Genomic DNA, 21143 nt, shown 5'->3' with positions numbered 1-21143 from the left:
ACTGATGGCGGGCCCGTAAGTAATTCAAGCCGTTCGTGACTTATTCAATCGCCAAACAACATGAATCCCAGTGTAATATAAAAATGAATTACGTTGCCGAATTAAGTGTTTACAAACACTGTTATATATGAACATATGTATTTTATTTTTGTTAAAGATATCTTTTTATGGGTAGTTTATCAAGACAAGGCGGAACTTTAGCCGTAGCGATATTTATACTTACTAGAATAATTGTAAACTGATTTTGGAATTTTATATACATAATAGAAAAATCATGTTAACGAAAAGAGCATTACTACAAAGCATTACTGTTCCAATAACATAGTAATTACTTAGTATCATTTCTTCACATACAGCGTACATAATATCGTAATACAATTTTAAAGACATTTCTAACTTGGTCGACGTATAGAAAACGATGTTTTCAACTACTGGCAACATACTTCTAATTAACACTTGGAACAAATGATTTTGGATCACACATTAAAACAATATGGTTATTCTAATATAATTTATACAACAGTCGTTTAAGGAATGACAAAAAAATGACCGGCTCATCTGTAAAACTTACAAATCCTATAAGCTCTTCGAAGGATAGTTTTCACTAATTTCATTAAATTGTAAATTTCTAATTAACTGTAATAATTTATCTGGTATCTTATTTGCAAAAGGAAAGTTGCATCCCGCGGGTTCAAATAAACCGCACGCTTCACGTTTTTAATCCGGTTCCGTGCGCCGGCGCATCACTCGCAATCTCGCAGCCGCGGCCCGCGCTTGCTCACAAGTGAAATTTTATTGATAGATCGAAAAATATTCGCAATGTACAAATCATTAATTCTCGTGTGTTTTTTGTGCGTAGTTGTAATTGGTGAGTTATTTTTTTTTGGTTTTTTTTATTTATTCATTTTTAGCGTTTATAATTTTAATAGACATTTTATTTAAATACATAAATTGGATCATTTTGTTTCATCAGAAATCAATTGTTATACTTTATATATATTTTGTAAAGCGAATCATTGCGAACAAGTATTAAAAAAATAATAATGATATATACTGGTTATGATCATAACTATACTTCAAACTTAATTCAAATCAACTTGGTATAATACGTTATATAAACGTTAATGTATTAATTGGGTAACAAAAAAATTATATTTAAGATAAATAATTATAATAATTATAAAAATAATATATTTAATATGTACTTACATAAAAACACATTACATCAAAATTGACGTAAGAACTACAATTTCTGTCCTTATAAAAACAAAAACATAATTTATAAAAATATTAAATCGGTTAAAGAACAATTTATATTAGGGTTACAACACAACAACTACCCTCTCTCTCTCTACGTCCTTAAAAACATTATTTGACGTATAATTATTTATATAATAAATTAAAATCTGCATTGTAATTAATCTAACCAACGTAATCTGTCGATATGTCTAATAATTATGTCACTAGATAAATAATTTGCTAGCTACAAAGTTCAAATAGTTCAACAGCGGACAGCTTTATTTTATGACAATCCTGATAACAAAATGGATCTGACAGACGCATAAAACTAGACAAGATGCATTAAAAAATAGAAATACTAGGGCGACGAATAAAAGAGCATTAATGTAATTAGAATGGTGACATATCTTGTGTAGATTTTCATTATCATATTGCATAGAGATGCAACGACGAAGATGGAAATAATCCAGAAATAAACTTTTAAATGTTTAAGAAATAGGGTATGAGATAAATATTAAATCAGTAAATAATACAATAGATCTATAAAATTAAGCAGAGCTGAAATATAATCTGATGCAAAACTATAATCCAACAACTTCTACATACATATTATTTTGTTGTCTTTTAGATTATTACGTCATCAATATAGTCATCACACTATACATATTTTTTTCTTCCAATTTGATTTCCCTGAAAGAGAAAAAATATTATTTTTAACCTTATTAAATATATATATGTGTGTTTTTTTCCTTATCGAATAATAACAATTAACTAACTTATATTTAAGTATGAGCTTGAGACGTAAACTTACGTGCTACCTAAACTTTTACGTACCGTAATTTTAAGAAATTTAATTTTGATTCACAGTTAAAAGTATTTTTAAAACTATTTATTTACAAAACATTGTACCAAGTTTACGGAAGACAAAACAAAAAGCACTAATTTTTCTTTTGCGGTGGTTTTCATCTGAGCAATGTTTACTTCTCTACTATGTAAATATAGTTTTAACATTGATCACAACGTTTTAGTATTGTCTAAAATTATATTATTAATGCGTTTTAATTACTAAACATGAAAACCGCGAAACATCGATCTTGTAGAGGTATAAAATCGGTCCGATTTATTATTTCTATTGTACATACAATGCGAAACTCGAGATACCAATTTTGTAATTTTGGCATTTATACTAATAATGTGCACGATTAATCTTCAAGAATCCACTAATAGTTAGATTAATAACAAAAAAAGATTGCATATTATTAAAAAACAAAGACCTTTATGTCTTGCTAATTTAAAATGTTTAATCTATACTTTTCAAGTTTTAAGTCACGACTGAATCTTCGCATTTAAGTCGTGATTAATGTTTTCCGTGATCGTGAGCCCGCACATCATCATTTTTTTTATCTTATAACACCTAAATGTAATCAATTATAACCTATTGATACTAACAATAACGCAAATTCCACGCTTTATAAACAATTCTGTGCTTGAATTAGCTTGTTAACGATTTTTAAACGCATTTGATTTATCAAATGCTCTTTTACGTTTACTTTAAGGTTAGACTTTAAATTACACATTCATGTTAAAGCCAGTAGAGTTGTTGAGGTCACAAGTTTTTCCGATAGGACAAAACTATTCTAACTCTTATATTAAATGTTACAATAAATTTAATTTGCAATTTTTTCAAATGGCAGTAGTAACTTATAACTATAAATTATGGCAACAAATGAAATATATAAAAACAAAATATTAAAAAAATTATTTCTGTTTAAAAAAAATCAGTCAAAGGAAAACATTTAAAAAATATCAATTTTTCATTATAAGTACCTACTTACACGTGAATATATTAGTAATTACATCAAGGCCAACTGATTAAATGGTAACAAAAACATTTTCTAAGCTTACGCATCGCATAAAGCTCAAAAGCGTGAAATGATATCATCGCTATTCTGAGAAAGGTATAAAACGGAAAAGCATTATAACCGATGTCGGCAAATAAATTAATGTATCTAAAAAAAACTAATTGGTCTGGTTTAATTTACCTTCGTTGTGCGGTAAAAAATCGCTTTAAATTCCATTTATTTTCAACGCTGTTATTGTTTTTTTTTATGTTGAATTAAGACAATGATAATAAGCAAGGGAAATTATTATATATTATTTTACAACGGTGGGGTAGATAATTGGAATTTAATAATAATGGGAAAATAAACGAGATCAACCTGTTTCAAGTCGAGTTACACATCACTGGATAGGACAAAGACTTTTATTACTACGGTCTACGTGCTAGGTCATCCAGCGATATAAAAAAAGTTAAAAATTCAAAGCGAATGTTACTATATTACGACAATCCGACAAGCAGATTGTCTTTGAAATTAAATGTAAGCAATATTAACTCTAAATGGAAAATATATTTAAATATAATCCTGTGGAGTTTGATTGTATGACCAAAGATCTTTTTCTTAATTAAACTAGTATATGTATACTAACTAGTATGTGCAAACGCATATTTATAAATGTGCTAACTAAAGTTAAAAGCACTCGCCGCCTGATTTATAGTTCTTGAAAACAATATATGACAAAAAATTTAAAAGAAATGTAATTTTTGTTAAATTAGAAACAAATATAATGCAACAAAAATATCTGTCGTATATCATATACGCTAAGTATATAAAAAGTAGTATGTAGGCGCAAGAAGAAATCCGAAATAAGGAATCATAGGTCGCAAGCCGACTTATCGACGCCGGCGATAGCCGAAGAAATCCGTTACTGTACACAGAAATGCGCTTGGAACTAAACTACTACTCACAATTACTCGTGTTTACTCTGAAACTTATCTTGACCATTTTTAGATAAGAAATCTTACCAGACTTAACATTTCACCTTGTTGTCCTACATTTGAATCTCGAATATAGCAGCTAGAATAATATATACACACACAAGTATATACATGTAAGAAATATATATATTGTCATTATTAACTTTTCATTCATAAGTAAAAAATATTTAAAACGTTATTCAGGTTTTAAAAGTTATTAAAATAAACAGAAAAATATAACTTAATAAAATAAGTTCGAAATATAAATGCTTTAGTTTATTTGATAATATCAACGAATTCACACCGACAGCACTTATTATAAATATATATGCTTGGGCTTATATCGTAGAACACAATATTTTTTATTTTTTTTAACTAGCTACTCCATGGGCCTAAAATACAAACACATTTAAAAAAAATGTATATGAAAAGATGCAATAACGACGTTTATTTATTATTAACTTATGAATTGCATAAGCAATTTTTAAGACGTTAATAAAATCGTTTTCTTTACTTAACTGAACTTCTATTACTGTTTTCATCATCAATCAATCTTCTATGATAACATATCAGTATGAATTAATTTAAAATTGCACATTGAGTATCTCGGTCAATAGCCAACTAGCAATTGGTGAAAGATGTGTACCTAACGACTTTGTCTTCAAGAAACTACTTTTGAGTCCAATCCAATATGTACCTTATGGTATTGATGTCAAGTTCAAAATCGATTCCATATGTAATGTAATGTTTTAGAGAAGTGCAAGAGGAATACCGCCATTACAGTTAGCATTTTGACAAGCAAAAACTCAGCCTCGCGGCGCTGGACCGTTAGATGAAAGTCGCGTACGTCCGCTCTGTGCTTTTAACATGGCACTGCTAAATAATTCAAAAAATCTATGCACGGGAAAGTTATACGTTTCACCTTGACGGAAGGCTTGTTTATGCATGCGCAAATTTTATAAATTCTGGCAGCTTGGCCTTCGTACAAAACATGCCGAAATGTTATAGGTAACCAATAAATGGGAAGCTTGAAGTAATTCTCTTAACCGGTATGAAATACTCGGTCATTGCACTAAATATTTCGTGAAAATATTTTAAGCAAATATAGAACTTTTAATTGGAGAAATTAATGTGAACGGTGTAAAAATGATGAATTTGCATGTTGCGTGTAATATTTCAACTTTTTTTAAAAATAATAATTAGCAAGTCAATAAAATCCACTGCAATTTTTCATCGCTGTTTTTTTACATGAAATCCTTAAGTTTCGCATTTTTATGTTAATATGTATCTTTTTATGTTTATAAGAAAGGAAATGCGGTATATATTCTCAGGTTGAACGACCGAACTAACAGGGGAAGCGGTTTGAACAAGTCCTGGCCTATCTGAAGTCTATTAGTAAATTTACGATGCACGATATATACGCGTGCCCAGATCACATCTTGTGACCTTCCCGTAGTGTATATTTTGTTTAACTGTTATTGTTTAATTTCATAATAAACATTATCGCCTGATAATACATCAGAAATTGTTGTGTTGTCCTATATTCAAACAGGACGTGCAATTAATAAGAAAACGGCCTGGCTAAAGCTTGTATTAATATATTTTTTTTCGTGTATTTTATCATTTTCGATAAATTTCAATTTCATTATTTCAATGACATACGAAAAAGAGCACAACTATTTATCTACTCAAAACCAAAGATGAAGGAATCGTTGATATTATTAATATTGAAAATATGAACGTAGTCCGAACTTAATGACGCTACTAAACCTCTTGTGTCAATCTCTCTGAAAAAAAAGAAAATGTCTGTCATTGTACCCACGCTATATTTATTTATTTAATCTAGCCTAGATCTGTAAATCTATAAATTAATACTAGTTTTCATTAATTAAGATATGATTAACTCTGAACAACCACCCACTAATCAGATATTCTACCGTAAAACAGCAGTACTTGGTATTGTTGGGTTCCGGTTTGAACGGTGAGTGAGCCAGGGTTCGCCCGCCTACCTATTCTATATAAAAAAAACAATGAGTGTCGGATTACCCATTTCTTATGGTCCATCCATCAACTAACCTCAGCACTTAGTGAATCAACCATCTAGCGGAAAACTAATCCACAATCAAAAGAAACACCAAAGAGAGTTGACGTCATGCGGTCGGCAGTAATAGTGTGCCAAATTCTTTTTCTTACAATACTTATACATTAAATCACCAATTAAATCAAACAGGTAAAAATGATAATGTCTCCCTCACCGATTCCGGTCTCCCAGCGATCATTTTCAACTGCTAATGGTCAACCGCTCAGGTACTATAATAGTGCTCAAGCGAGAACAAACACAGTATCAAATCCAAAGTGTTGATGCAGCATCATGTGTTTATAGATTATTTTTTATGATACCAAAACATTATTCTTTGCAGAGTGTCGTCCCAGGTGGCAGTACCTACCTGAAGTGCCTGGCTACGTTCCAGTGTATATTCGTAATGGGGACACACCTTTAGAAGAGATTAATCCTGATTTAGCAGAGGCCTTCCACGCGCTACCTTCAGGGCGTAGCGCAGGGAAACATTTAGACGCAGCACCTGATACCCCAGAACAAGCTGACCAACCACAGCCAGAAGACGTTCCAGAACCTGTTAATTCCAGCATCGACCGACGCCCCTACGAGAAGAAACTTCTTGAGAAGAAGAAGAAAGTCAGCTTCGAGATCGCTAAGCCTGTCGAGCGTAGATAGTTTCCCGTACTTAATATTTAGTTATAATGTTGAACGAGTGAGATTAATTTCGGCTTCTTATGTCGGATTTCAGAGTTCGACGAACTCATTTTACTTGCCTATTAGCATATACGTTACTTATTTATAAAAAAAATATTAAAATGTAAAAAAAATACTCAATCCTGTATACTCGATATGATTACAAATAAATATTGTTATTTATTTTGTGGTGGTTTTACTTTATTTATAAGGAATCTTTAACGATATTATTGCATATTTAAATGCTAAAACTTATAAAGTAACTTTTATACAATTTTTTTTGTAATGATTACTGAAGTCTAAAACATTATAAACTACAGTTGTACAAATCATGACCATGTGGAATAGTAGCATTCCATTCGACTAAAAGCAAGCTGTACCCTCGTCGTCATAGTAAGACATCATAAGATTAAGTATAAAACTGTGAGGTGAGCTAGACTGCCTCTACAGGGTTCTTATGACTTGAAGGTGCTTCAGAGTACTAAGATTACTCCTTGGTGCCTTTATAGACGTGGCTCTTTGTCCCCTGTCGTATCTGTTGGGGCAAGTTTGGCCTGCCGTTAAGATGCACTAAAGGTATCGCTATGACTGCCTCGCAAAAGGAACCCACTGTCGATCAATAACCTTTCACTATCAAGCATAGCACACTCGACACGAGCAGTAGTGAGGATACCATGGGGCACACTCTGAAAAAATGGTAGGTGGGTGATTTCTAGCATCTTACACACTGTAACAATTATTATTATTAGCTTATCGCCTTCGCTCATATTCAAACCGGTATAAAGTCTAATAAAACTAAATAACGACGACATGAATTGGGTCAAAATACAGAAATGTCTAATTGGACCAAACTCAAGTCAAGCTATAGTCCTAATTCATTCGTCCTGACAGACAATGCAGCCTATCACGTTTCAAGCGTTCAAAATACGTTCTTGTGTGACAAAATTGAAAAAAAAAAAAATCAAGTCAGACCCGATAAAAATATAACCTATTGATGCTCTGTTGAAAAATCTAAAATATACTCGTAAACCGGATATAGATCGGATTTTGAAATCGATAATGAGGACTCCATATGATGGATTGAGAAGAGACTTGGACGGTAAAGAAACTTATACTAAGCTCTTACAGGCAGTTTAAAAAAAATGAAGATATCCAAGTTTCAACCTTGGGCAGTGATAGTGATTAATAAAGTCCTTTATAAGACCAAATACTTCAAATAATTGTAACTGTTTTATTTGGTTTAAATTTATTTTTTATATAAAACTGAACAAATGTATGTATTATTCATGTAATCAAAAGTATTATATTTTTTCCCATATCATAAAAGTTATAGAATTAAATATATTGTACCGATCGCATAGTTATATTTAGTTATATAGTTATATTATAGTGAAAATATTGCAATCGAAGTACTTAAGTGGTATAGAGTTGACTACAAACTATTTTTGATAATAATCAATAATAATAATCAAGAATAGTTTGTAGTGTAGTATAGAAGATCTATTAGAAAATCACATGGAATATGTAAAACTTGGGTATGTTCATCTCTACTCCTTTGATTCGGATGTGCTATATCAATGTATGTATTATAAATAGGATTTTTTCGTTAGTCATTACGGCATCCAGTAACAGCCTGTGAATGTCCCACTATTGGACTAAGTCCTCCTCTCCTTTTTGAGAAGGTTTTGAGCTCATTCCACCACGCTGCTCCAATGCGGGTTGGTAGAATAGACATGTGGCAGAATTTCAGTGAAATTAGACACATGCAGATTTCCTCAACATGTTTTCCTTTTCCGTCAAGCGCGAGATGAATTATAAACACAAATTAAACACATAAAAATTCAGTGGTTCATGCCCGGGCTGAACCTACGATCATCGGTAACGATTCACCACTAGGCCATTTCGGCTTTGGTTTTTATGGCATCCAGGTTATGATAATATTTATTTATAATTTATATCATTTGTTTATTTAAAATGACGTAATATTTTTCGACGCAGTATAAAGAAAAAAAACACAGTAGATTAAGTAAATGTAATTCACTTATTAGTAACATTTACATACTTATTATTTGTATAATTTATTTATGATCTACGCATTGTTAACATTACATTTATTTCCGAAATTATAGTTCTTAAATTCGTGATTATTTCCTTCAGCTGTTTATTTTTGAGAACCGCCTGAAAAAAAAATCAATAAATTAAATCAATAGCTGCCAAACATTTATCCTACTAATATTAGTAAGTTTGTATGATTGGGTATTTTGATGTTGATTTGGATGAAATTTGGCACACCGTTTAGAACTTGGATTACGACAAAGGTTACTTTTTATCCCAGTATTTTAATGACTGCTTCCCATTTATTTGAGAATTTTTGCGTTTCAATCTAACGGTCCCCACATAAAGACTATCGCTGCAGCTGCTGGCTAATATTTTTTAATTCAATTATGCTTTTTTATTAAAAAACTGTAATACCTAAGCGTTAAAATGGCACGATAGCAGATTCTCAATTATTTTCATATCAAACTGAATTCTAGGCGGACGAACTCATCCGTCACTGCAGGTTTTCTCAAGAAGTTTTTCTTCTCCATCGAAATGAATTTATAAAAACAAGCATATTAAGACTCAATTTAGTTAACTGAATTACCTGTTCCGTTAATTCTCTGTTTTCCTCCAACGCTAGTCTGTATGATTCTGTGTTTCTCCTCTCGTCTAAAGCCTTGTTATCAGCTTCGTCTTTTATTGGAATTAGACTTTCTATGTGGGTATACTCCATGCCCTGAGATCAAAATGTAAACATTTGCATAGATACTAAGCACTGACTGCCTTTAAAGAATAAAGTTTCAATGTTAATTTATAAAAAAGATCAAAGCCAAATTAAAGAATATACTATTAAAAACGCAGATTATTTGCTGTTTTAATGCTTTTAGACACATAATAATAATTAAAATATAGTATAATATAAATATTTATATATATATTTATATAATTATTTATATATATAAATAATACACAAATAATTTAGACACATAACCACAATGCGAGTAGCATATTTACAAAATCAACGACACGTTTTTGCCTTGTTGAATCAAGATATGTTGTGACTGTCTCAAAAATACCACAAAACGAAACTCTTATCTATTGTTTTGTTGGTTTGAAGGGTGACAGGACCAATACAACTACAGCCACAAGGGACATTACATTAGCTTAAAGATTGGTGTTGCATTGTCGGTGTAAGGAATGGTTAATATTTCTTATTGCGCCAATGTCTATGGGCAATGGTACCAAATTACCATCAAGTGGCCCACCTACCCACACTATTTTTAGTAAAAATGATACATCATGCAGGCATGAACATCTCTAGGAAACGAAGTGCAAGAAAGACACATGCAACCATAGATCTATTCTGGAGGTTTGAGAACTACCCAGCTTTTGACATAATTAAGTACTATATTTTCTACAAATAAATTATTATTTATTAACCATACTTATATTATGAATACTTATGTAGTAATAAAATCAACATAACTGCTTAATTACCTCACATGTCTCATTACATTTCTCATAGATCAGTCTTAGCCTCTTAAACAAGAGTCTTATGGTACGCAGCTGTTCTTGCATTTTAGCTTTCCTATCATTACTTGCATTTTCACCGTGTTGGGTTCCATTCGGCGGTTTGATGGCTTTTAAAATTTGGAAAACATATTGTGTTCTACATACTACATCTTGGACTGTTTCTTGGCCCAAACTGAAATTAAAAATTATAGATTTTTATTTTTTTACGTTTAACAAATTTTGGCATCGACATGTAATATTAATTCTAATTTTTAAGACTACAGTCAGGATAAGTATAAAGACAGTATTATAATCATAAGCAAATCTTATGTCATTTTTTTAGTATTCAGGTGCGGAAATGAGGGCTCATCAATCAGGTTCCTTTAAATTTGATTACATGCTGTGTATACATTCTGTATCTATATATTATGTACGGTATAAAATACCTCGACTGGCTTCCTCCTTGGTCTTGTAGGTAGATATAAGGCCGCAGATCCCGAAGTCCTGGGTTCAAATCCCAGGTTATAGTACCAAAATAACATAGTACTATTTATTTTTTTTATAAATGACCAGTAGATACATACTTGCATAATGAAGCATTGTTAAACACCGGGCTCTGTGGTTGGTGAGCGACGGGGGTGGATGTAGACGCCGCATCAGTGACCTCTGCATCTGCAGTTTGCATGCTTCCTAAAACATAAAGATTTATTGTATGTATATCACATTAAACCTTCCGACACACTTATATTAAGAGATATCTAATAAAGATTTCCCGCGTTCACAATAGGAATTTGATATTGCAAGCTTTATAATTTGTGAATCATAAAATAAATTTAATAAAATTAAAGTGACCACATACCTTACCACACTCAAATTTGCTATAAAGCTCTAAATTTGTATAGTACACTGCACTAATCTCAGGAACAAGACTGATTAAAAAAATCTTTTCGAATTTAAAGCTTATATATTAAGGAAAGTTACGCCATGAATAAAGAGTGAATATGTATTAACCTACCTTAATATTACTTTACCTTATATTATATTAGCCTTACCCACATACAACAATGCTAAATTATAACAAACTAGTTTAAGAATTTACTAATACCCACTTGTTCCATAATTTTTGTATTTACTTATATGATTAACGTGTATTTCTCATGTTAAGTGAATTGTGTTCTTTTTTGAGAAATAAATGTCTTGAGCCAGAATATTTTCAAGAACAATTACATACTGAGAATGAAGCATTCAAATTTCAACTTATAGTATAATTTGATATAAGTTCAACTATATTCAAGGTTATATATCACATACAAAGCTTACCAAATACGAATGACTCATGCGTCTTGGAACCACTAGGTCACAGTCACTCCGATGGCAAGAAACCCGATGGTTTGACACTGGTCCCTTGGCAAAGAGTTTGATGTGGGATGCTACCTGTGTGATGCTACCTTCGCGGTCTCTCATCTGGCTCACACAACACGGAAGGCTGGGGCGGTTGCTGAGTGCAGCAGCGAGAAAGCGTGAGAAAGATGTGATTATAACAACGACATTCATTTGATCAAAATACAGAAATGTCTAATTGAACCAAACTCAAGCCAAGCTATCTTGGTTTTAGAATTATCTAGTCTTAATTCACTCATCGTGATAGACAATGCAGCCTATTTAAAATACGTTCTTGTGTGGCAACATTGAAAAAAAAAAGAGAATCAAGTCATGTTGAAAAATCTAAAATATACTCGTAAGCCTGATATAGCTCGGATTCTGAAATCGATAATGAGGATTCCATATGACGGATTGGGAACAGACTTGGACGGTAAAAAAACGAATACGAAGCTATTACAGGCAAAGGCTTAAAAAATATATTGAAGATGGATATCTTCAACCTAGTTTCAACCTTGGGCAGTGATAGTGATTGATTAAGCCTTTTTTAAGACTAATTACTTCAATAATTGGAACTGTTTTATTTGGTTTAATTTTTTTTAATATAAAACTGAACAAAGATATATAATAAATGGATGTAGTCAAAAGTAAAATATTTTTTTCCATATTATAAAAGTTATAGAATTAAATATATTGTACCGATCGCATAGTTATAAAGATGCTATGTAACATGTTGCAAACTATAGTCTATTCTAATTAAAGGAGGAGTGAAGACTGATAATAACATTGAATTGACACAGCATCATTGGTCATTATATTATCGTGAAAACATGGCAAATCAAAGTTGTTAAGTGGTATAGAGTTGTATTATCACGAATAGTTGTAGTGTAGTGTAGTGTAGTGTAGAAGATCTATTAGAAAATCACATGGAATAGGTAAAACTTAGGTATGTTTATCTCTACTCCTTTAATTCGGATGTGCTATATCAATGTATGTATTATAAATAGGATTTTTTCGTTAGTCATTACGGCATCCAGTAACAGCCTGTGAATGACCCACTACTGGGCTAAGGCCTCCTCTCCTTTTTGAGAAGATTTTGAAGCTTATTCCACCACGCTGCTCCAATGCGGTTTGGTAGAATAGATATGTTGCAGTTTCAGTGAAATTAGACACATGCAGATTTCCTCAAAATGTTTTCCTTTTCCGTCAAGCACGAGATGAATTATAAACACAAATTAAACACATAAAAATTCAGTGGTGCTTGCCCGGGCTGACCTACGATCATCGGTTACGATTCACCACTAGGCCATTGCGGCTTTGGTTTTTATGGCATCCAGGCTATGACAATATTTATTTATAATTTATATTATTTATTTATTTAAAATGACGTAATATTTTTCGACGCAGTATAAAGAAAAAAAAACACAGTAGCTTAAGTAAATGTAATTCACTTATTACTAACATTTACATACATATTATTTGTATAATCTATTTATGATCTACGCATTGTTAACATTACATTTATTTCCCAAATTATAGTTCTTAAATTCGTGATTACTTCCTTCAGCTGTTTATTTTTGAGTACCACCTGAAAAAAAATTAATCATCAATAATTAAATGAATAGCTGCCAAACATTTATCCTACTAATATTAGTAAGTTTGTATGATTGGGTATGTTGATGTTGATTTGGATGAAATTTGGCACACCGTTTAGAACTTGGATTACGACAAAGGTTACTTTTTATCCCAGTATTTTAATGACTGCTTCCCATTTATTTGAAAATTTTTGCGTTTCAATCTAACGGTCCCCACATAAAGACTATCGCTGCAGCTGCTGGCTAATATTTTTTAATTCAATTATGCTTTTTTATTAAAAAACTGTAATACCTAAGCGTTAAAATGACATCATAGCAGGTTCTCAATTATTTTCATATCAAACTGAATTCTACGCGGACGAAGCTGCGGGTTCATCTGTCACTGCAGGTTTCCTCAAGAAGTTTTTTTTTCCATCGAAATGAATTTTTAAAAACGAGTATTAAGCATATTAAAACTCAATGTAGTTAATTGAATTACCTGTTCCGTTAATTCTCTGTTTTCCTCCAACGCTAGTCTGTATGATTCTGTGTTTCTCCTCTCGTCTAAAGCCTTGTTATCCGCTTCGTCTTTTATTGGAATTAGACTTTCCATGTGGGTATACTCCATGCCCTGAGATCAAAATGTAAACATTTGCATAGATACTGAATAAATTAATTAAATTAAAAAAAATTAACGTAGTCGAAGACTTTCGACTTGAGACACTGCGGTATTTGGGATGAGAAGATATCGTGTAGCTTCCCGAACGCTGCCCAGCCGAGTTGAATTCGACGATTGACCTCTTTCTCGAAGTCGGACCTACCTAGTTGGATGGTCTGACCTAGGTAGACATAGTTGCCTACAACTTAGAGTGCAGAATTTCCAACCTTGACTTAAGTGCGTGCAACATGGATGTTCGACATGATTTTCGTCTTGTGCATGTTCATTTTTAGACCCACTTGTTAGGAAACCCTGCTGAGGTCATCGAGCATAGTGCCTAAGTCTTCCAAGGTCTCAGCCATAATTACAATGTCATCAGCAAATCGAAGATGAGTATGTACTCGCCGTTGATATTGATGCCAAGTCCGTTCCAGTCCAGAAGCTTGAAAACATCTTCCAATGCAGCGGTAAACAGTTTCGGAGATATCACGTCTCCCTGTCTTGCACCTCTCTGCAATTGGATAGGTTTTGAGTTCTGATCCTGGTGTCGGATCGACATGGTGGCGTTCTCGTAAAAGCACTTTAACACCCTGATATACCGATTATCAATTTGGCACCTTTGAAGAGAATTCAGCACGGCCCAGATTTCGATCGAATCAAAGGCTTTCTCATAGTCCACAAACGCAAAAGCAAAGTGGCTGGTTATACTCCTCAGTCTTCTGTATAACTTGCCGCAGCGTATGTATGTGGTCTATCGTGCTAAAGCCTTTCCGGTATCCGGCTTGTTCGGGTGGCTGGAAGTCGTCAAGCCTTTGCTCGAGACGATTCGTAATGACTCTCGAAAACAACTTGTAAACATGGCTCAGCAGTGAGATGGGCCTGTAATTCTTCAGAAGAGTTTTATCACCCTTCCTACAGAAAAGTACCACCACACTTCTGTGCCATGCCTTTGGCGTTTGACCTTTGGCTATGACGGAGTTAAAAAGCCTCTGAGGATCGGTGTACCACCCGCCTTCAGAAGCTCAGCTGTAAAACCATCATCACCAGGTGCCTTGTTGTTTTTGAGTTGTTCAAGAGCCATTCTAATCTCGAAAATACTGACGTCCTGAAAATCTTCAATGTAGTTTCGGGTTAGTCTTGCTCTGGGATCTGCAGCATGACTACTGACTAGTGATTGATCGTGTACAGCTGACCGTAGAACGTCCCAACCTCTTCCAACAGCTCAGATCTTGACGTGACTATTCTGCCAACCTCAGTTTCCAGCCTTGTCAGTTGACTCTGCCCACCAGACAGATCTCTGGCGAATACTTTAGAGCCTTTGTTCCGCTCGATGGCCTCTTTAATGAGCATTGTTTAAATTGGCGAGTGTCGCGAGTCAGAGACTTTGAAATCTGTCTGTTGATCAGCCGATAGCCAGCAGCATCAGCTGGGGATGTCAAAATCATTTTCCGTCTTTCCTCCATAAGCCGTAGGGTAGAGGCAGAGATCTTTTGGGTTCCTTTTAAACGGCTGGTCTTGAAGGTCTTAGACCCAGCCGTACGGACAATTTCCACAAACCTGTCGTAGTATGTGTCAGCTTCTTCGCAGTCTGCTAGGCAATCGAATCGGTTTTGAAGTTCGAGCTGAAAGGCTTCGGGATTTCGGATTTGAAGAGGTGATGGTCGGAGCGTAGACTTCATCAGTCGGGACCTCTGGAGTTTAACATTGATATTCAATGAGCCTCTTACTAGTCCGTGATCGCTCCCGGTTTTGACTGCATTGATCACGGAGACGTCATAAAATATTTGTCTTCTCGTCGACAAGATGAAGTTTGTCTCATTCTTGGTTTTTCCATCAGGGCTCACACAGGTCTATTTACGATGACCTGGCTTATTGAAAAAGGAGTTCATCATAAAGAGTCTCTCCTTCTCCATAAAGTCGGCCAACATCTGGCCCCGAGGGTTGCGGTCTCCAAATCCATGTAGTCCCACCTTTAACTCATCGCCGAATCGTTTGCCCATGCTTCTACGCCCCCCACGGGATGAGATGGGGTGGTGATATTCGTCGCCATTACCACGCGGCAATTATTATTTAGTAGCCATAATTATATTATGAAAACTTATGTAGTAATAAAATCAACTTATGTTTACTGCTTAATTACCTGACATGTCTCATTACATTTCTCATAGATCAGTCTTAGCCGCTTAAACAAGAGTCTTATGGTACGAAGCTGTTCTTGCATTTTAGCTTTTTTATCATTACTTGCATTTTCACCGTGTTGTGTTCCATTCGGTGGTTGGATGGCTTTTAAAGTTTGGAACACATCTTGTGTTCTACTTACTATATCTTGGACAGTTTCTTGGCCAAATCTGAAATTAAAAATTATAGATTTTTATTTTTTTACGTTTAACAAATTTTGGCATCGACATGTAATATTAATTCTAATTTTTAAGACTACAGTCAGGATAAGTATAAAGACAGTATTATAATCGTAAGCAAATTTTATGTCATTTTTTTAAGTATTCTGGTGCGGATATGAGGGCTCATCAATCAGGTTTCTTTAAATTTGATATGTAATCAAATGTATGCTGTGTATACATTTTGTATGTATATTTTATGTACGGTATAAAATACCTTGACTGACTTCCTCCTTGGTCTTGTGGCTAGATATAAGGCCGCAGATCCCGAGGGCCTGGATTCTAATCCCAGGTTATAGTACCAAAATAACATAGTACTATTTTTTTATTACAAAGAGACCAGTAGATACATACTTGCATAATGAAGCAGTGTTAAACTCCTTGCTCTGTGGGGGATGAGCGACGGGGGCGGGCGGAGGCGCCGCAGCAGCGACCTGCACTGCAGCAGCAGTTTGCATGCCTCCTGAAACAAAGATTTATCATATGTATATCAGATTAAACTTGCCGACATGCTTATATTACGAGATATCTTATAGAGATTTCCCATATTCGCAATAGGAAATTGATATTGCAAGCTTTATAATTTGTGAATCATAAAATAAACTTAATAAAATTAAAGTGACCTGAATTAAAGTAATTACAGTAATAAACAGGCCGGTCATCATGGTTGTTAAATAATTGCCTTTCACGCCAAAGGTTGTGGGTTCTATTTCCTAGGACCTAGGATAGATATTTGTGTCCATGAACATGTTTGTTTGTCCGGAGTCTAGGTGTAATTATCTATATAAGTATGTATTTACAAAAGAAAAGTAGTATATGTAGTATATCAGTTGACTGGTTTCCATAGTACAAGCTCTGCTTAGTTTGGGATCAGATGGCCGTGTGTGAATAATGTCTCAGGATATTATTATTAATTAGATTATCACCTTGTTGTTGAACTGCTTGTGATCCAAGTCCACCTGGACCAGCTCCAACTCCAGCCATAGCTGTGCCCATTCCCTGAATTATAAAATATCTTTACTATAGACTTTTATTGTGGTTTCTTTTTATATTCTTATTGATCAAGACATGATTCTGTTGCAACATTTTACAAATCCTTTTTAATTGTATAAAAATTAATCAATTTATCAGCATCTCTTTCATATTTGAAAGTAATATTGTGCTAAGTGATTTTATTGTTATTGTATGCGTTTACTTATATTATATTGTATATTTAAATTGTTAGTATTACATGTGAGTAGCAAAAAAGAGCAAGAGTTAGGAATATTGAAATTTAGTCAGATGAAAGGTTTTACTAATACCTGTCCTCCCATTCCCATATTAGTCATTTGCCCTGGCATAGCTGCCCCATATGGTGGTACCATTTGGTTCGCCATACCCACCATACCGGAATTACCCATGGGCCCACCCATCACACCTGTAAAAATATTTTTGTATAACAATCAGCATTGTATTAGGAAATAGATAATTATTAATAAATTGTTCGTATTTCATGGTGCTTATACCATAACAAAGAAATTGAGGTTACTTTCTACTAAAATCAGAATTAAATAAATATATTGCTTAGGGTGACATTAAAATCTTTATGATTAATATAATCCATAGAAATGAGGAACTCTAACAGCCAATGTTTACCGGTCATTTGGTTGGGCATTGCTTGCATCTGGCCACCCATGGGCCCGCCAAAACCCGTTCTCATCGTTCCAGTGTTACCCTGGAAGTTCCCAGGGAATTGATGTCCCTGTCCCGCCATAATTATCTTTTACCTTTTGCTCTATTGTAGGTAATGTTAAGTAAAAACAAAATGGAGTATTATAAGTTTTGTATTTTTTAACTCTTCGACATTGAAAAAATAATCAATATCACTGAATTAAGTTACAGGGATTATTTATATTTATCTATCTATACAAGATTGGTCTAGAACATAAAATTTAAATAAACTAAAGCACGTTTAAGCAAAATAAAACTAAAAATTTGAAAACAAATATTTACAATGTCAAATCGAAAGTGTCATTTGACACTTCGACTGGGTGGGGGTTTCGGTAATGCCATTAATGGTTACGTTCCGAATTTATGCTAACAATATTTTTATAACAAGTTTTTTTTTTACTTAATGACAATATAAATGAAGATATACATTAAAGCCTTAAATATATACAAATAAAAGTTAAAATTTTTAAAAGAGCTTCCTTACAAAGGAACAGTGGCAACAATGCTATAGCAGCATTTCTCCATTTAAACATTTCAAGTTTAGTTAATATTCAGTAGTGCTGCTTTTTTGGCACTTATGTTGGCACATTTTTTAAAGCAGGTTTGCAGTGTTGTGCTATGTCGAAAAAAATCCTGCTTGTATTTGGAGTAAAAATATATAATATTCTTGGTAAATGATGTCCACGCTTTTCTGCTATTTAGCTAGGATAAGATACCAATCGGTCGCAGGTCATTAATATATTTTTCAAAAAAGTTACAAGTTATCTCACAATGTTTTCTAGGTCTAATCACCGTCCAGTTGTCGCTTCTTGTGTTAAATAACTGCTACAAATACTGAAAAAAAAAATAATGTGAGAGGTTTTAAGAAAAATCGAATAATCATATTATATGGGAAAAATAAGCGAAAATGTCAATTAGCTCGAATAAAATTATGACCGAGCCTAATTCCGAAAAAAACACTTTAATTCAAATAAAGATTATGGAATCACTTTGAAAATGTATGGCTTAGTAAATACAATTCTGCTTATCGTTTCCCGACGCAATTATAGATCAATTATTTGTAATCAGTTGACTAACCATACGTTAATTATTTTTAACGTATGTTTTGGATTTTTTTATAATTTATATAGGTATCTGATTTTATGAATTAGAATGAAATAGATATTTTTAAAGACATTAACATTAGAAAAACCTAATTATATTTTAAGTTTGATTGGTTAGAAAAACGGGTTATAAGTTAAATATAATTATTTCTATTTCTATACGTACTATAAGATAATAATAATAATACTAATAATATCTTTATTCTTCAGGCACCAAGGCCCACACTTTATACATGATAATTAAACATAACATTACATAACATACATTAATAATTAGAATCTCAATCACACCCACAATCACAAAAATAATAATAAATAAAACATATAAGAATTAATAATGAGCTAATTAATTGACATAAAAAAGAGCAAATAAAATAAAATAAGAAATTAAATTGTTCGTGTATGAGGCACATGAACCAGAGAATTACATAGACTTCTGGATCATCCGCCTCATCATATAGCCGTTCATATCATTTGCAATAATCCTTAGGATAGTGTTAGAACTGTCTTTGATTCTACGTATAAAGAATGCAGATCTTTTCCTCACGATCGCATAGAAATCATCTGTCCGTGTTTGTGCAAACATTTCTGAGGCACTACAGAAACGAGGCAGACCCAACAGTATCCTAAGCCCATTAATAGTTCCTCGCGAGACGATCTACGTCAATTTCATTTATGTAATTTAAGTATATGGCTATGTATGAAGACATACTTTATTCCGGCTTTAATTTGTCACCATCACGAACGGTTTAGTCGCGATGAGGCAACAATCAGACAGACAGGATTTGTTTCTCTTTTATAATATCAGTAACTATAAACGTAAATTAATTAAAAAAATATAAATAGCTGACCATTTTAAAAAGTAATCTCGAAAGGTAATTATTATTTTTCTTATCTTAAATGGTTCTGTCGGAGGCTTGGACGGTGTCACCGCGCATCACCAAAAATATTATACGGCTCCGTTCAAAACGACGATAGGCAGACTTCTAAGGACCTAAGGTTAAAAACTAAGAACGATCACACTGGTCCTAAATTGTTCAGATTTCATAGCTATTTGACGACTAACCTCTAAGATCTGTTGCCGTATCCTTAAAAACAAATTACATAATATCTTCATGCCCATAACAACAAAAGTGGAAGGACGATTAAGTACTTGGCGCAGCAGCTGCTAGTGTCGTGTGCCCGAAACCCCGATGATTATTTGTGTGTGACGCGTTTATTTAAATTTATAAATTTTGTCTACATTGTTGTTATATGTATTAATTTAACTATTGCCCGTTCCATTTTCAAATTTTTAACTTTATTATACTGAATGATTTATTGGAGTTAGCTATCAGAGCGGAACCATCAGTGTAGGTACAACTCAACTCATAACAATTAGTCTACCACCAAACATCAAAGCTTTGTATTGCTGCATAAGTTAATAGTGAGTATAAGCCAGATCTATTGTAGCACTATAACGATATCAATGCATATTATTGTCATACTATCTGTCATGCAAATGTCATACGCATTTAATTTTATGAGAACTTTTACGAACGACGCATTATGTCAGTATCTTTTTTTTTATTTCATAATTATAAGCCATAAATATTTGTTGAGCTCATTTTACATTGTAGACTTTTATTTAAAGTAGATTAACTGATAAAAAATATTTATGATTTCAAATAATATTTACACCACAATTATTAGCTGAATAGGTACGATTTAAATCTAAATTTTTTTTTAAATTATCTCAGTAATGGGTTTAATGATCTCATTGATTTGAAAGACAGTTTCATACTGTGACTATTATCTGGAAGATCGCCAACTTGACGAATATTCTTCCGACCTACTTATTTCTTCACAAACTAAAATTTTAAATAGACCAGGAGACACATTAATGTCCGAACAACATTCCACTACGCCGAGCGATTATGTTTTTAAATATATTATAATATGATACTAAATATTTATAGGACTGG

General features: G+C 33.1%; 2 protein-coding genes across 5 annotated transcripts; one reads left to right on the top strand and one right to left on the bottom strand.

The window, feature by feature from the left end:
• Positions 1-706: 706 nt before the first annotated feature.
• On the top strand, positions 707-6992 carry LOC126769648 (uncharacterized). Its single transcript, XM_050488540.1, has 2 exons — positions 707-868; positions 6475-6992. The coding sequence occupies exons 1-2, from the start codon at positions 820-822 to the stop codon at positions 6786-6788; spliced, it is 363 nt and encodes a 120-aa protein (XP_050344497.1). The 5' UTR covers positions 707-819; the 3' UTR covers positions 6789-6992.
• Positions 6993-8823: 1831 nt separating this feature from the next.
• Positions 8824-18369, bottom strand: LOC126769352 (mediator of RNA polymerase II transcription subunit 30). 4 transcript variants are annotated; one of them, XM_050488084.1, is made up of 7 exons: positions 18002-18369; positions 17668-17783; positions 17293-17365; positions 16721-16829; positions 10344-10551; positions 9451-9582; positions 8824-8984 (listed from the first exon to the last, which is right to left on the bottom strand). In XM_050488084.1, the coding sequence occupies exons 1-7, from the start codon at positions 18117-18119 to the stop codon at positions 8889-8891; spliced, it is 852 nt and encodes a 283-aa protein (XP_050344041.1). In that variant the 5' UTR covers positions 18120-18369; the 3' UTR covers positions 8824-8888. The 4 variants fall into 4 exon arrangements, with proteins under 4 accessions (XP_050344041.1, XP_050344030.1, XP_050344021.1 ...); XM_050488073.1 differs by lacking the exon at positions 10344-10551 and adding an exon at positions 16111-16318 and having other exon boundaries at positions 18002-18366; XM_050488064.1 differs by lacking the exons at positions 9451-9582; positions 10344-10551 and adding exons at positions 13812-13943; positions 16111-16318 and having other exon boundaries at positions 18002-18363.
• Positions 18370-21143: the final 2774 nt, after the last annotated feature.

The sequence above is a fragment of the Nymphalis io genome, chromosome 1, assembly GCF_905147045.1.
Source record: "Nymphalis io chromosome 1, ilAglIoxx1.1, whole genome shotgun sequence".
Lineage (NCBI taxonomy): Eukaryota > Metazoa > Arthropoda > Insecta > Lepidoptera > Nymphalidae > Nymphalis > Nymphalis io.
This window is presented reverse-complemented; position numbering and strand designations above follow the sequence as displayed.

Coding starts and splice junctions, on each gene's coding strand:
- LOC126769648 (XM_050488540.1), top strand. CDS start 820: ATGTACAAATCATTAATTCTCGTGTGTTTTTTGTGCGTAGTTGTAATT. Junction 869..6,474: donor TTTGTGCGTAGTTGTAATTG/GTGAGTTATTTT, acceptor TATTCTTTGCAG/AGTGTCGTCCCAGGTGGCAG.
- LOC126769352 (XM_050488084.1), bottom strand. CDS start 18,119: ATGGCGGGACAGGGACATCAATTCCCTGGGAACTTCCAGGGTAACACT. Junction 16,830..17,292: donor ACAAGCAGTTCAACAACAAG/GTGATAATCTAA, acceptor TCTTTGTTTCAG/GAGGCATGCAAACTGCTGCT. Junction 8,985..9,450: donor ACAGAGAATTAACGGAACAG/GTAATTCAGTTA, acceptor TTTTTTTTTCAG/GCGGTTCTCAAAAATAAACA.